Source organism: Nyctibius grandis, chromosome 20 (genome assembly GCF_013368605.1).
Source record: "Nyctibius grandis isolate bNycGra1 chromosome 20, bNycGra1.pri, whole genome shotgun sequence".
Classification (NCBI taxonomy): domain Eukaryota; kingdom Metazoa; phylum Chordata; class Aves; order Nyctibiiformes; family Nyctibiidae; genus Nyctibius; species Nyctibius grandis.
In genome coordinates, this window is record NC_090677.1 from 4,203,994 (window position 1) to 4,218,906 (window position 14,913).

General features: G+C 49.6%; 1 protein-coding gene across 1 annotated transcript in view; it reads left to right on the top strand.

The window, feature by feature from the left end:
* The first annotated feature begins 224 nt into the window (after positions 1-224).
* CDH23 (cadherin related 23) overlaps positions 225-14,913 on the top strand; it is a 198,655-nt gene continuing 183,966 nt past the window's right edge. The window contains 2 exon segments of the mRNA XM_068416505.1: positions 225-396; positions 1,743-1,820. Coding sequence (XP_068272606.1) covers positions 225-396; positions 1,743-1,820 — 250 coding nt within the window.

Below are 14,913 nucleotides of genomic sequence, written 5' to 3' on the forward strand. Positions count from 1 at the left end.
GTATTTTGAAATAGAGGAATTTGCAGAAGGGAATTCCCTGTGGGAAGGTGGCTCGGTGTGTTTTAGCCTCATCTGCCCCCTGCAAAGCCTCCTGGCCCTGACACAGCAGCAGGTATGAGTGCACTTCGAAGCCTCTGGAGATGCCATTAGCTCCAAATAACCCATTTTGTCGGGGTCCTTCTCATTTTCTTTCCAGGTACTTAAATCCAGAGGCTGAGATTTAAATGTGCCTTTGCAAGAGCGCTGCCTCTAGCGCTTTCCCACTTCTCGAGGTGTTTAACAAACCTGGTGCCTCGGGAAAGAGGGCAGGGCTGAAAATCCCTGTCTTCTTATGGAGGAGCCCCAGAGGAGCCCAGGCAGCCCCCCCATCCCATGCCCATGTCCTGTCCCCCCCGAGTGGGTTTCCCATGGGTGCTGAGCAGGTTTTGTGCACGAGCACAGCTGGGACTTGTGCCTGAGAGGTCTTGGGAACATCAGGAGCTTTGGCAGAGCAGGAGGATGCTGAAATGTGGTCTGGTTCTTTCTTAACGTGGGATGCTGAGCACAGGGCATGAGGGTGATGGCAAAGCGTAGCATGGTCAGGAGGGAAACCTGGACACCTGATCTCACCTGGGCTTTGCTATCCCTTTGCCTGAAGCAGTGTCTTTGCGGCTGGGGTAAGGAAGGAGGGGTGCTCTGCAATGGCTGTGTTGGCAGGAGCCTGGCTGGATCTGCATCTGGCAGTGGTGGGGGTTGCGAGGGGGTGTCATGCTGCTGCTTTGTTGGCGATTTTTTTTATATTTGCACCATCTTGGGTTTTGGTTGGGCTCAAACCAAAAGCACTCATGAGAGGTTGCAGCGGGGAAGTGATGCTCCGTCACTTCCAGCGAGTGCCCATGCCAGGGGCCACGCTTGGGACCCTGGTCCTGCCTCTTCCCCGCCCTGGGGACTGGCTCTTGGGACTCCCCATCAATGGCCATGAACTATTTTGGCCAGACCAGTTCAAACCTCTGCTTGCCCACAAGCAGCCCTGGTTTTGATGCCTGGCAGCTGAACTGCATTTCTTAAAGCCTGCAGGCTTGGCCGAATCTGGCTGCGTATCAGGGAAAACCCATCCCTCAGATGCAGCTCGGTCAACACCAAACCTTCTTGTGAAATCGTCGTGTTTCTCTCCCACCACCTCTTTTCCTGCATCCCTCGAATGGTAAATTGTTCCTGGTTGACTTTTCCCTTGGTTCAGGCTGCGGTCGTTGTTCTCCTACGTGGCTCTGCACTTGACTCTGTGTCACCTAATGAGGCTGCAGTCTGGGGGCAGCCTCGTGAGCTTCCAGCTCCGTAAAAAAGGGAGTAGAAAGGAGTGAGCCTGGTTATTAAAGGTGAAAGGAGGCAATTAGAGGGAAAGGCGATCGGGAGAGGGGAGGCGCACGGGGTTTTGCTGGGATGGCTGACAAGGCAAAAGGATCTTAACTGTGGGAACAAAGTGAAGGTATTAATCATGCACTAAAACAATAATTGATGTTCCCGGTCCCTGAGCTGTTGGCTTCCCCCTTCCCCTCTGCTTCTACCAGCTTCTACCGGGGACTGTGCCATGCTTTCTGTCCTTGTCTGTCCGCCCTCATCTTGGGGGTACCCATCCCCATCGTGATGCCAAGCGATGAGCCCGGTCCCCCGCGTGCATCTCTGTGTCCTGAGCCTCTCCCAGCTGTGCTGGCCCGTGCATGACAGGCCAGGGAAATAACACCTTGCTTTTGTCCTCTTCCCAGGTCGGGGCAATCGGCTGCCATACTTCATAAACTACTTCTTCGACACCTACCTGCTGATCAACGAGGATACTCCCGTGGGTAAGTGGGGCATGCCCATGGGCAGGGGGTCTGCTGCTGCCCACCCCCTGATGGAAAAGGATTAAAGAAATGCTTTTCTTTTTATTGACAGATTTAGCTTATTTTTCTTTATTTAGCTAGGGATCGGTTTTTAGTAAATGCAGAAATCGACCTGGTTGTTCTCAGCCTCTTTCCAGGCTCTCAGTCCATTAAACTTGTGCTCTTCAATCAGGGCTGGTGACTGGCTTTTAATGTGGGAGGAATCGATTGGGAGCGGAGGGTGGCTGGGATGGAGGCTATGGAGGCCCCTTCTCACATCTACTGCTGCCTTCAACCATGCAACATGAGCAGCAGCCTTCTTAAAAAAGGGCTTTTGCCGCACCTAAGTCATCACCGGAGCTGTCAAGGGTTGGAGGACTCTGGAGAGGTCTCCTCAGCTCAACCAGGGCTTCCAGCTGAGGCTTTTGTCTCTTCTTGGAGGTCTCCTTGGTTGCATCTTTTGCAGCTCACGGTGTCCTGCTTGTGGGATTTGGGGTGGTGTCTGAGCAAGGAGGAAGGACCTGGAGTCTCGGTGGCGGGTTGTGGATAGACGGTGTGGAAGCTCCTGGGTGGTAGCATAGGTCTGCGCAGAGATGTGTCCTCAGGAGAAGGCTTGCTGGAGCCGCAGCCATCTGCCTGGGGGGGGTTGTCTTGCAGTGATGCTCAGGTTTATTTGCAATGGGAAATAATACTGAAAACAGCTTCTCGGGTGCCTTTACCCACAGTACTGCAGAAGACGAGCCACAAACAATGTAAGGACAGGAAGGACTTGACTTCACTGTAATTTTGTTCTAGTTTTTATCCCCCTGATAACTTGCATCCATGTCATTTTTCACACCCTCCTTCAGCGAGCCCACCCCTTAGAGGTCACTTCACACCTGGTTTCTTTGCTTTGCTGTCTGTATGCTCCCTGCCCCTCGATTGCTGATGTCTCTGCAAATACACTTAGTGCCAAACATGCCCCAGACAAGTCCCAGGGAGGGGAGCAGCCGTGCCAGAGCAGGAGTGAGAGCTGGTTGCGAAATACTTAATGGAAATGCTTCCTCACCAAGTACATGGTTCTTGAAGTACTTGAGCTTGAAATACCTTCTGGGAATTGGTCTGAACTTCTATTTTGGCAGCAAATGGGGGAAGATTTCTGACAGTCAGCTTTCCAGTGAGATATTGTGTGAGTAAAATTGTGCTTGGAAATTACTTTGAGGGTTGAATTTTTTTTTTTTTAAACTTTGTATTACACTGTACAGAAATGAAATTCACTCTTAAGAATATTGGCACCCTGGGATTTTGTTTCTAGATGTACCGGGGGAAATGTCAGCCTTGAAAGTGTTGACAAACAGCATTTCTGTGTTTTCTGCTGTTGGTGGATGTTTTCTGAGTTAAGCTTATTAACTTTAAAAAAAAAAATATATATATAATCTGGGAAACACCTTTCTTCTATCCTGACTGGGGTGTAAGTAGCAGAACTGTATGTGGTGCCTCTTAGCTAGAAAAAACACAGCTCCTTTTCTGAGGTCTGTTAGAAGTGCCCATCACCGTGGCATCGAGTGAATGCCGTGTGCAGCCCCCTCCTCCCCTCCCTACGGCATCCTCGGGTGCATCCCCACCTAACCCCAACCCGAGCAGTCCCCGCTTGCTGCCTGCCATGCCGAAAGGAACCTTAAGCAACAATTAAGAGATCATTCCCCCCTCTAATCACTTACAAGAGTAAATTAGTCTTGTCAGGAGCTATTAAGACAGAGAGCTCGGAATTCATTAGGCGAGATTGGGCAGAGGGAGCTGCTGGCGCTGCCGCCGGTCCAGGCTGATTAATTTCTCCCAAAACCTCATCAATGCCCATCTGTTTCGTTTAGGTCCGGGGAGAGCAATTTTCAGGTGGACTGACCCTCTAGTCAGTTATTTCACCCAGAAGTAATGGAAACACTCACACATGTGGAGGGGGGAGCGTGGGGAATAGGAGATATGAGCTTGAGGAAGGTGAAAGCGATTGCAGGGGCCAGGGGGGAGACGCCTGGAGAGGAGGAGGAGGAGTGGGGATAGTGACCGGTTGGGCTGTGGTGGCACGGGTGAGACAAGGCACCGGGAGAACCCATGTCAGCTGCTTCCAAGGGCCATTTCAGTGAATCACAAACCTTTTAAGAGGGTAAGGGAGAGCAGTGTGGCTATTGCAGCCGGGTGGGTGTCTGGAGGTCTCTGGCAAGGTGCGATGCTCGCTGATGTGCCAGGGCGGTGGTGTTGCTGTAGGTGGGGTTACCTGTAGCCCCGGATTTGTCAGCAGGTGGGGATGGGCAGGCAGTGCTCCTAGTTTCTCTTGGTTGGGGTCCTCCCCGTGGCAAAAGGAACATCTTCTTAGCATAATGTAATGACTGGAGTCTAATTGTCCAGCAAATGGATTTGCTCTATGCAGGACAGGAACGGGAAAATGAAGATGATCCATCATGTCGGGTCTGCAATTAGCCGTATAACCACCTAGCCTTGGACTCACCCGAGTTTCTCGGAAAGCTTTCATGCCTCAACGCCTTGTGAAACGCATGACAAAAGAGGCCATTCAGACGAGTGCAATTCCACTTTCCCTTCATCCTAGCGATAACATTTCAACATCAGTGGAATAATGTTGTCTTAAAAGAGTGGGAAACGCTTTAGTCGTTGCACCGGAGCTGATACCATGCACTTGGCTTTGCTCTCAGGCCTCATGTGGCAGGGGCGTAGTTGCCCGGGTGGGCTGGGGACAAGGTGTCGCTCCTGCCCATCAGACCTTGGTCCTGCATGCCCTGCTCAAAACTGGGAGAGGGGACTGAATTTGGAGGACTGATCTCCTCTGTAAAGCCTGCTGAGGTCGAGCAGTGCACAACAGAGGGGTAAACCCGCCAGGATTTAGTTGCAAGGCTTGACCACCCCCAGGGCAATGTGAGTGTGAGAAGATGTTGGTGAAGCTGGGAAAGGTGCATGGGATGGCTGGGCTGCCTGCTCTTTGATACCCTTAGTCATTTCTGGGCAGGAGAGTGGGCAGCTGAGGCTCTCGGCTCTCCGCCCCACCAGCTTGATGGGATGCCTTCCTGTGAGCATCACTGGGATGCCTCCAGTGCCTGGTGGGATGCTTAACCCCAAAGTTGGCTGCCTCAGCACCTCCTCCTGCTTTTTAATGTGTGCCAGCATGGGGCCAAGGAGAAACTCTAACTCAGCAATTGGGGCTGCTGATGATTGACAGCCCTGAGTGGTGCTGGCTCAGCGCTCAGAGCCTGCCTGGGTGCGGGGTTGTGGGCAAAGGCCTCGTGTGCTCCCTGACTCAGCAGCTCGGTGCCACCGTGACGCGGAGGGACGGGTGGCTGGGGGATGCTGAGCTGGAGGTGGGGACGTGCTCATGGCAGGAGGTAGAGGGTGGGTGGAAATTATAAGAGCGTGTGTGCAATGTATGGGGCTGTGTTTTCCACTCAAAGCCCCCTTGTTCCTTCCCTTCCCAGGAGGCACAGGCTGTGCTCTCCATCCCCTGGCTTCACCGTGCTCAGAAAGCACGGCAGATGACTGACGGGGAATTTTACGGTTTGCTTTTGTCCCCCCTTTGCTGTGAGTGACTTTTGCTGAGCTGGTAAAGGCACCGTAAATAGCTCGTGCTCTGGGAACAGGGTGGGCAGGCCTTTGCGAGCTTACAAAAAACCCTGCTGTTTGGGGACTTGCAGATGGTGTCTTCCAAATGCTGTCGCAGGAATTTCAGTTAAATACAGTAGAAGAGAGGGTGATTGCTGGAGACACCCAAAGCTGTCGGTGGCATTGACCAAGTCATGAATTCTGCAGTCTTGCTCGCACACTTGGCTGTCTGTTGGCCGTGTCGTTGGATGTCTGAGGATCCCAGTCTGGCTCTTGGCACCAAACAGGAGAGCTTTACTGTCTGACAAGTTTCTGATAGTGTGGTTTGACTTTCTGCAGTGGGGAAACTCGGATTATGCTTTTGCAGGGCAAACTGGAGCCCTTCCAGAGCAGGCTATGTTGAGCAGACCATATCTTCTGCTCACAGCAAGGAGACATGAGGAATTTGAGAGGAAAGCTGACTTTTTTTGAGGGAAACCAAAAGCAACTCCAAAACATATGGATATTTTTCCACGAAGTTCTGAAGGGCAGAGCTTGGCCTTGCTCTTTGAGACCTGCTTCACCTCTTCTCCCAGGCAACTAGCGATGGGACAAGAGGGCATAGCCTCAAACTTCACCAGGGGAGGTTCAGGTTGGACATTAGGAAGAATTTCTTCTTGGAAGGGGTCATTAGACATTGGAAGGGGCTGCCCAGGGAGGTGGTGGAGTCACTGTCTCTGGATATGTTTAAGAAAAGACTGGACATGGCACTTAGTGCCATGGTCTAGTTGACACAGTGGTGTTAGGTCAAAGTTTGGACTCAATGATCCCAGAGGTCTCTTCCAACCTAATTGATTGATTGAAAATGGTCCATAGTGGACATTTCCCATGGAGTTGTGGCTCTTACCATGCACCCCAAGTTGTTGCAGTCTCAGAGGGGCCCAGGGATAGTGGAGCACTGCTGCAGTGTAGGTGTACTTTCTTGGCTGGTGGTGAGTAAAGTAATTAGGTTGATATGTGTCAACTCTGGTATTTCAGGGCCTTCTGGGATGGAGAATTATTTCACAAGAGGCCTGGAAGAGGAACTTGGTATTTAGCAGGCAGTGGCAGGGCGCTCGCTGGTAGCTCTGCACGTGGATCTGAGGCAGCGTGTCCCTCTGATATTTGCGGATGACTTGATTCTCCATCGTAGGCGAGGACCAGACCAGAGGGCTTTTCTTCTCCAGGCAGGGAAGGCTGCCATCCTCTGTGCGCTGTATCTGTAGTTTCCAAGGTGATCATCTCTTCTGCCACAGCCTGTCACTGCAGGGCTCTGGTCCTGGGCAGCCAGATGCTTTGGCACCCGGGTAAGGTCCCTGGGGGTGCCGGGCCATTCAAGCTGCTGCTGAAGATATGGTTATCTGTGTGTGATTGAGCACGGGCTGTCTTGGCTAAACCCTGCAGGCTCGTTTGATCCCACAGCTGTAGGCATCTGCGGCTCCTCAGTGATGGCACTTGCCTCATGCATCACTGGAAGGGGGGAAAAAAAAAAGTGCTGGCTCTGGTCTCTGCATAGTTCTGGACTGATTAAATTGTTTCAGGGCTGTCTGGGCCAGATATCCACGCATGAGGCTTGTGGGCCATCTGTTGGGGACAGCTTTGGAGGTGGGACCGTGGGTGTCTGAGCACGGGACTCTTTTCCCTTTGGTGCCTCCTGGCCTCCCTGCTTGCTTGCAGGGGAATGCAGCTACAGCTGGAGCAGAGGGGCTGCCCTAGCATGTCTGCTGTTGTCTCCTTCTTGCTCAAAATGAAATGCTAAAGCTAAAAAAGAGAAAATTAATTTAATCTCTGTGCACCACGGGGTTAAAAGTCGCCCTGGCAAGACCAGAAAGAATGGTGGGCATACTGTTAATGAGGTGCTAATTGGGTACTAAGGAGGTGTGACTCTGAAGAGCACAGAGGATGGCTTTAAAGCTTGGGGTTAACTCCCTGGAAGGAGCAAGGCAGCACACAGTGTGTTGGGAACCCAGGGCAGCACAAGAGCCTTTGTGAATGCTACAAGGTAGGCTGGCTTCTAGCAAAACTTGGCAAGTTGGAAGATACTTTTGGAAAACGTGGTGGCACTGGTAGTAGAGTGGATGGAGAGCTTGGGAAAGGCAACTTGTGTGTTAGAAATGGGTGTTAAAGCAGTGGCTGTGCCCTCTTCATGCCAATGCTGCTGGGCAATTCCTTCCTGTGACTCTGTACTTGGCTGAATTGGTGGGGAAGGGTCTCTGTGCCTGTGTTTGGTCTAAGGAAAGACATCACCTGCTTTCCCTTTAGAGGTGCTCCATCCAAGGTTTAAGCTTAGAAGCTGCACCAGCTCCAGCCAGGAGTTACTGTCCTCCCTGCAGCCAGGGCTGTGCTGAGCTGAGCTGTTAACGCCTGCCAAGTTAGTGGGAAAACTATCCCTGTATTTGTGTGTGTGTGTGTTAGTTTGCTGAAACAGCTACAAAAATGCTCCAAAGAAAAGCTTCAGGAAGGGAAGGTAGGAATGTGCAAGTGGGAGGAAGGTGAGAGCTCGACAGCCACGGACCTTTCCCCACCCCAGTTACACCAACATTAAGTGCTTAGGGTGCAGCTAACATCTATTTGTTCAAGGATTTTTTTTCTTCTGCTAGTTTTCAGCTAGTTCAGTATTTAGGCAGAGCTGATGGCAGAACTGCAAGATCAGGTGGACGTAGAAGTCGTAGGAGTTAAGATGGTGCAAGAGGGCAAGGGAGGCTATCGCCTTGCTGTGGTGTTGCCTCAGATCAGCTTCAGTTGATGATCACAGAATGGTTTGGGTTGGAAGGGACCTTAAAGATCATCTAGTTCCAACCCCCTCTGGACACCTCTGGTGGACACCTTCCACCAGACCAGGTTGCTCCAAGCCCCATACAACCTGGCCTTGAACACTGCCAGGGAGGGGGCAGCCACATCTTCTGTGGGCAACCTGGGCCAGTGTCTTACCACCCTCACAGGGAAGAATTTCTTCCTGATATCTCATCTAAATCTCCCCTCTTTCACTACATGACCTTGTAAAAAGTCCCTCTCATGCTGCTGTGTATCAATAATCCCCAGCTGGGAGGGCAAGTGCATAGCAAAACAAGTGGGCCAGTCCATGATGGAAGCTGGTCTCTAGCCGGGTACAGAGTTTGGGGACAGCACAGCAAGTGTCCCAGCCACCCCACTGTGTTATCACTGACGTGGGGGCAAGGGTTTCATAATGGTAAAAACCCAGTAAAGCCTTTTTTGTTGGTTATCTGGCAGGCAAAAGGTCAGCTGGCAAACAGAGGTAGACCTTAGGCTCCTCGATTTGCTGCTGGGTGGATGTCCTTAGCTGTAGACCCAGCGGGGTGGGGTGGGATGTGCAGCTAGCAGGATTGCTATAGCCTTTTACAAAGGATAATTCCAGAGGAATTTGCTAGTCTCTGATTGTGAGAGGTGGAGGTATTTTTGACTAGGAATCTGTGTCGTGAGCTTTGTTACAGGCATTGCTGAGAGCGAGTGTGGATATTCTCCTTTAGAAAGGGAGGTTATAGGAACATCACCTTCATCTTCAGTATTAATTGAAAGCAATATCATCATCTAATGGCTATTTACTGTTTAAAACCGAATTTGCAGGCTTCTTGAGTGTTCTGCAAGGACCAGGTTGTTCCTAAGTGTGGTAACGACCCTGATAAACAACAATATTTGAGTATATTAAGAAGAAGATTTCAGCTCGTGTAACTCCAGCCCTTTTTCTGTCGTTTGTCGTTAGAAGGCCCGTTGATGGAATTACTTGTTGAGCTGTAGAAAGTAGAGCATCGTTAATGAAAACTTCAGGCTAGAAAATTAGTTATTCCCAACATCAGGAAACTTAAGGAAAAAAATCTCCCTTCTACCCAAACCCTTAATCCTGTGTCATTAAATTAATCACTTCACCAATCACTTAAATTTTCAATCTGCTTTGCTAATAGGCAGTAATGTTAATGCTTACGTTTGAGAAGGGAAAGAGAGAGAAGGGAGAAAGTATATTTGCAGTGTGGACTAATTAACACGTCAGGGTAACCTTGCTTTTGGTAACTGCCTCATCGGACCGTTTGAAGGTTTGATCTCGCCACCTTTCATGTTTGAGCTGGTGAGCCCTTGCACAGGGGCGAAGCCCTTTCCAAAGGAGTGGAGAAAGGTGTGTGTTTGTGGGAATGAGGTCTGGGGTGATTTTTATGTCTCGGATGACTTTAGTAGAATTAATTATCTGCCCAGCGCTGTCTGTAGGAGCTTCATTTGTGGGCTGGCTTCTTGCTGGGTATTGGGCTGTGCTCCTTGTTACTCTGGAGTGTCCAGGCTTGGATGTCTGTACCATCACAGCCCGATTTAAGGCCAGTTGAAGGCATTAGCATGGGTGACAAACCTGATACAGAGCAGGGATAACAACGGGAGTCAAGCTTGGTAAAGCGCAAAACACTGGGCAGGGGGAAAAGTATATGTGCACGTATATAAATTAAGAGGCTATAAATATATCTCTGAGGAGGTATTAATATTCTAAGGGAATGTATTATGGGCCAGGAGTACTTCCCTGTACTGTAGGGAAATACCTGCATATGCATACACTCATAATTTTTATTTTTGGTGGGGAAGGTGAGCTCTGTTTTCACTTTGAGTCTATCAGTGGGACCTTTTAGAAAAAAGATGTTGTCATAAACAGTGATAAATGTATTTGTGCATTTTGCCAGATCAAGAATTTGATATATTTGGGTTGTGGGAGTTTAAAAAAGAAGAAAAAAAAATACACCCTATTACCCCCTACTTCTGTGTTTGTACACAATGTTTTTATCTGCCACTTTGGCAATCTGGATCTGCTCCACCACTCTCTGGCTAATTTTCTTGACTGACGAGCAAAGCAACAACACGTGAGAGGAGGCAGGGCGATTCCCTTGCGTTACACAACGCTTGGGCGAAGTTTGTGCCGTGCTGGAGGAAAGCAATGGAGCATTATGTGTTACACTACGGCATTTCGGCGTTCTTTGCCATCCAGCCTGGGGCTGCAGCGAAGTGGTAGGTGTGTTGAGTGAAGGGTGCTGGGAACAGAAGGTTTTGAGATGGGCTGTGCTGCTGCAAAACGTATCCCTCGATAGCCTCCATGACTTTTTTTTTACACAATTTTTAGACTTCTAACCTTGGGGAAAGAATAACGTTTAACCTACCTGAAGGGAGGTTGTAGTGGAGTGGGAGTCGGCCTCTTCTCCCAGGCAACTAGCGATAGGACAAGAGGACACAGCCTCAAGCTTCACCAGGGGAGGTTCAGGTTGGACATTAGGAAGCATTTCTTCTCAGCAAGGGTCATTAGCCATTGGAAGGGGCTGCCCAGGGAGGTGGTGGAGTCACCATCTCTGGAGGGGTTTGAGGAAAGCCTGGCCATGGCACTTAGTGCCATGGTCTAGTTGCCATGGTGGTGTCAGGGCAATGGTTGGACTCAATGATCCCAGAGGGCTCTTCCAACCTGATTGATTCTGTGAATTAAAGTTTCTATACTTGGTCACCATGGAAGTATTCAAGCTATTCCCTCCCCACACCAGTTTGCAGTTGTTGCTTTCTGGTGTTCAGCTTTGTAAAAGAAACAATAAGAAAATAAAACAAAACAAAACAAAAAAAAACAAAAAGGTAAAAAAGGTCTTTTCACCTGCCTCAAAACCATCTGAGCAATTAAAATGTGAAAATTTAGTTAGCTAGTCCTTGTTATGGAAAACCACCTTGTTCCTGTATGAAGGTAAGCAGGTCGAAGAAAACCCGTCTGGAAATGAATATATGTGCCATGGTGCTGAGATTGCAGAATAAAACTCCCACTGTTGGGAAGGGTCTAGGCAGAAAAGTGCCGTTATCCCGGGGAGCATCCCCTGTTCAGGGCTGGGGTGCTGGTAGGCCTTGCCCTGCCCTGGCCGTGCTGGTTGCGTGGTAGCAGGGCTGACTCTTAGGACGCTTGTTTTATCACGGTTTCTGCAATTTTGGGGACTAGGGTGTTCACCTTGGTGTTGTCGCGTGAATCCGTCCTCCTCCCCATCTCCTGGCTTTTAAACCCATTTATCGCTGACGTGTGCTAATGCACCTTTCTGCCTTTGAATGGCTTTAATGTGCTTGATTGGCAGCGGGAGATAATAAATTGGTTCCTCCTGTCAAACTGCTCCCGTGCACTGATGGCATTTGAATTAACTTGTAACCACTCGGGGGGAAAAAGGAAAAAAAGAAGCTGGAGACAGCGTTGTTGGACAACTCAATGAAAACATCTGTTCCGTTTGCAGTGGTGGTCAGGAGAGTGAATAAGCTCCGCGCTCCCTCTCGTAAAGATTTATTACTATTGCTCTTTACGCGAGGGGGAAAGATTTCAAACACTTGACATTTAATGGTTAGTAACTCAATTTTATTCCGTTTGTCTGCATGGGTTTGTCAAACGCCTGCTCTGTCGAGGCTCCGTATTGTATTGTGTAGGCCGTCTTTGTGTGTGTGCGCAATTAGGAGGGCGATTGGGCACCTGAACACAGAGGAACCTCTTTTTTCTTGCTAATTGATCATTAGGTTTGAGGCGAGAGATCATGTTATAGGGTACAATAACCCTTTCACAAACAGTGACCGGGCTTCGTTCCTTACTCTGCCACTCAGTTTCAAGCAGTTAATTGGAAAATAGGAGGGGAAAAAGACTTTAAAATGTCGAAAGTCCAAGGGAGGCTAAACTCAGGGTATGGGGAGGAGCATTCTCACAGGCGGAGATTAATGGTTGTTACTAATGATTTGGGGAAACAGAGGGGAAGAAATAGATATGGTGGATGACTAAAATAAGTAAGGGCGCTGCGGAGAACCTCGACTCTTGAAGTGTGCCTTTTCCCATGTGACAGCCACATCAAATTAAACACATTTCAAATTAAACAATATTTCTGTACAAAAGAGCACTGATGTGAAAAGGTGTGGTGAGAGGGTAAGGCAGGTAAGTGAAAGGGATCACACAGAAAGCACCATCCTTGCGCCATCCTTCCACCCTTCCTGGAGCAGCTTTTCTAGCGGCATAAAGGAAAGGGTGGGGGGGGGGGGGGGAATCTCCCTGGCTTCTGCAAGTTGTTCTTTGTCTTGGAAAAATTGTTGCAGTTCCAGGGATGCTGTCTGCAGTCCTGTCAGGTACGGAGCTGGAGTGACAGGCTGCAGAAAGCACATCAGCCAGAAGCCATTACCCGCTTACTTCGGTGGGGTGGGGGAAAGAGCCATAAATTAAAGCTCCATACTGGAGAGGGCAAGGGGAGGAAAAAAAAATTCCCCAGCTGGTATCATCACGCTGCAACAGGATGCTCTCGCAGAAGCCGTATAAATTGGCAGGATCCTCCAAGTTTGCACAACCCTGATGGCAAGGGGCAGAGGAGGGTGAGCCCTGCAGGCACTGGGACGCTGCGCAGCCGTCTTCTGGCAGGTAGAAAAGGTGACTCCTAGGAGCGGGGGAGGCTGTTGTCTCCCTGGGTTTTAAACCAGGAGCTTGGTTTTGAAAGGGTGGTGTGTTTGTTTTTTTTTTTTTCTTCACACGCTGCTTGTTTCACACCTCGAGGAAGAAGAGACAACATAATCTGGTCCTGTTGCAGAGCAAGCTTGTAAGGTGCAGAGGGGGAGCATTTTAAATACAATTTGCTGATTTGCCTTTTTTATTTTTGTAAGAAAAATCCGTATTTTTTCAGTTTTGCTCAAAAACATGCCGTCGGTTTGAGGAGTTGTTGGACTGAGCGAGCCATTAGCTGGCTGCGTGATTTCACGTCTCCATTTCCAGTCTTGCCCTTTCCTTTATTGCAGCCCTCGGTGCAGCATCTCTGGATTTCCAGGAGCTCCCTGGGTGCCACTTTGGGATCCTGCTGGGTGGGGGAAGCAGGCTCTGTCTCCTGCCTTGCTTTTGCTGTGTCTCACCCCCACCCCAGCCCACGGCACGGAGCCTCATACATTACACAGCGGAAAAGGAAACCCTGCGAGGGGCTTGTATGGGACACGTGTACCAGTCTTGAAAGCAGTTAATACAGCTTGAGAATAATTTCCTGCTTCCAGGACAACCCTTGGCTTTTTTTTTTTTTTTTGAAGCTTGTCCTTTATGGCTAAATCTAAAATATTGGTATCTTTTCCAAGACTGAAAAAGCATGGCAGTAGCGTGTGTGTGTGGTGCTAAATATTACAGAAACGTGGTCTGTCTTGCCCAGCTGCTGAGCTGGGGAGGTGTGTGGGAGCTGTGCGTTTTGAAGGCTACACCGAGGTGGGGAAGGCTGGCTTGGCCTGCGGTATAAATAGCAATTAGTGTCTGGATGCTCTTGCTGGACTTCCTCCCTAAAATGGTGTGAAGGTCCCTGGGCTTGAGGAGAACTGGGGCATTTTGCATGAGAAGATGTTTCCTTGCCCATCAGGTCAGCATCCTCTCTTGGACTTTGCATCCCTCGGGCAGCACCAGGGCAGTGCTTGGGCTGATGTGGTCAGAGGTGTCTTTGGTAATTCTCTGCAAGTCCTGTCTGTGAGCAAAACCCCTCAGCAGCAGCTTTGCCCTCCTCCCTTGCCAGGTTACCAATTGAATTTCCAGCGTGCAATGAGAGACTGAAGGCTGCTGTGCAGACCAGAGCATAAATCACTGCCTCTCCATTGTCCTCACCAATTTCGGACCAGTGACTCTGTCCTCAGATGATCAGGAGAGGGTTTCGTTCTCCAAAAAATTTCTCCTCTTCCACAGGGGCCGGAATTTGATGGTTGTGGCTTTGTACTCAGCAGCGAGTGCCCAGCTTCCCTGGCCTCGGCTTCCTAAAGACCAGCAGCTGTCTGGGGAAAAAAGGCTCAGGGTCCGTTTGCTGTTCACAAAGAGCTCGTTAGTTCATATCGAAAGCAGAAAGTGCCGCTTTTGGTGAGCGTTGTGCTGTAAAATCAACTGGAATCTGATGGACATGCTGCTTTCCAATGGGTTTTACCCCACTAGATATACAAGCTCACCCCAGGCACCAGCGATGCTGCAGATCAGTTCTGTCTTGCCCTTTGGGTATCCTCCGTCCTGTATCCAGTGGCATCATCCAGGCGGGCAGAGGGACAATTTTCATTGGGATGTTGATCCCAGAAATGAAGGAATTACCCCCCCAAAAAGCTTTGCTAGCACAGATCTGCACGCAGCCTCTTTTGACCAATAAAAACCATCGCTATTTGGCTTCCCTGGCTGGAGGGTGCCATAGGGTTGTGTGGGGTGGTGATGGGGGCTTGGCTGGGCGAGCTGCTTTGCCAGGCGTGCTCTCATCCCCGTTATCTGTTAAACCCACTGCCTTGTAAAAGTGGAAGTGGCCCCAGGTGGTTGGGTAATGGCATCTTTAATTGTGCTCTGAACGAGATTAACTTCTTATCTGACAGTTTGACATCTTTATTATTATTAATGTGTGAATAATACAGTGTGGGATTTTTTTTTAATACATTAGTAGCAAATGTTTTCCTTTTGTTTAGCAGTGTCTGTTACTTTGCTGGTTAGCCACCTTCAGATTCCCAGGCTCCG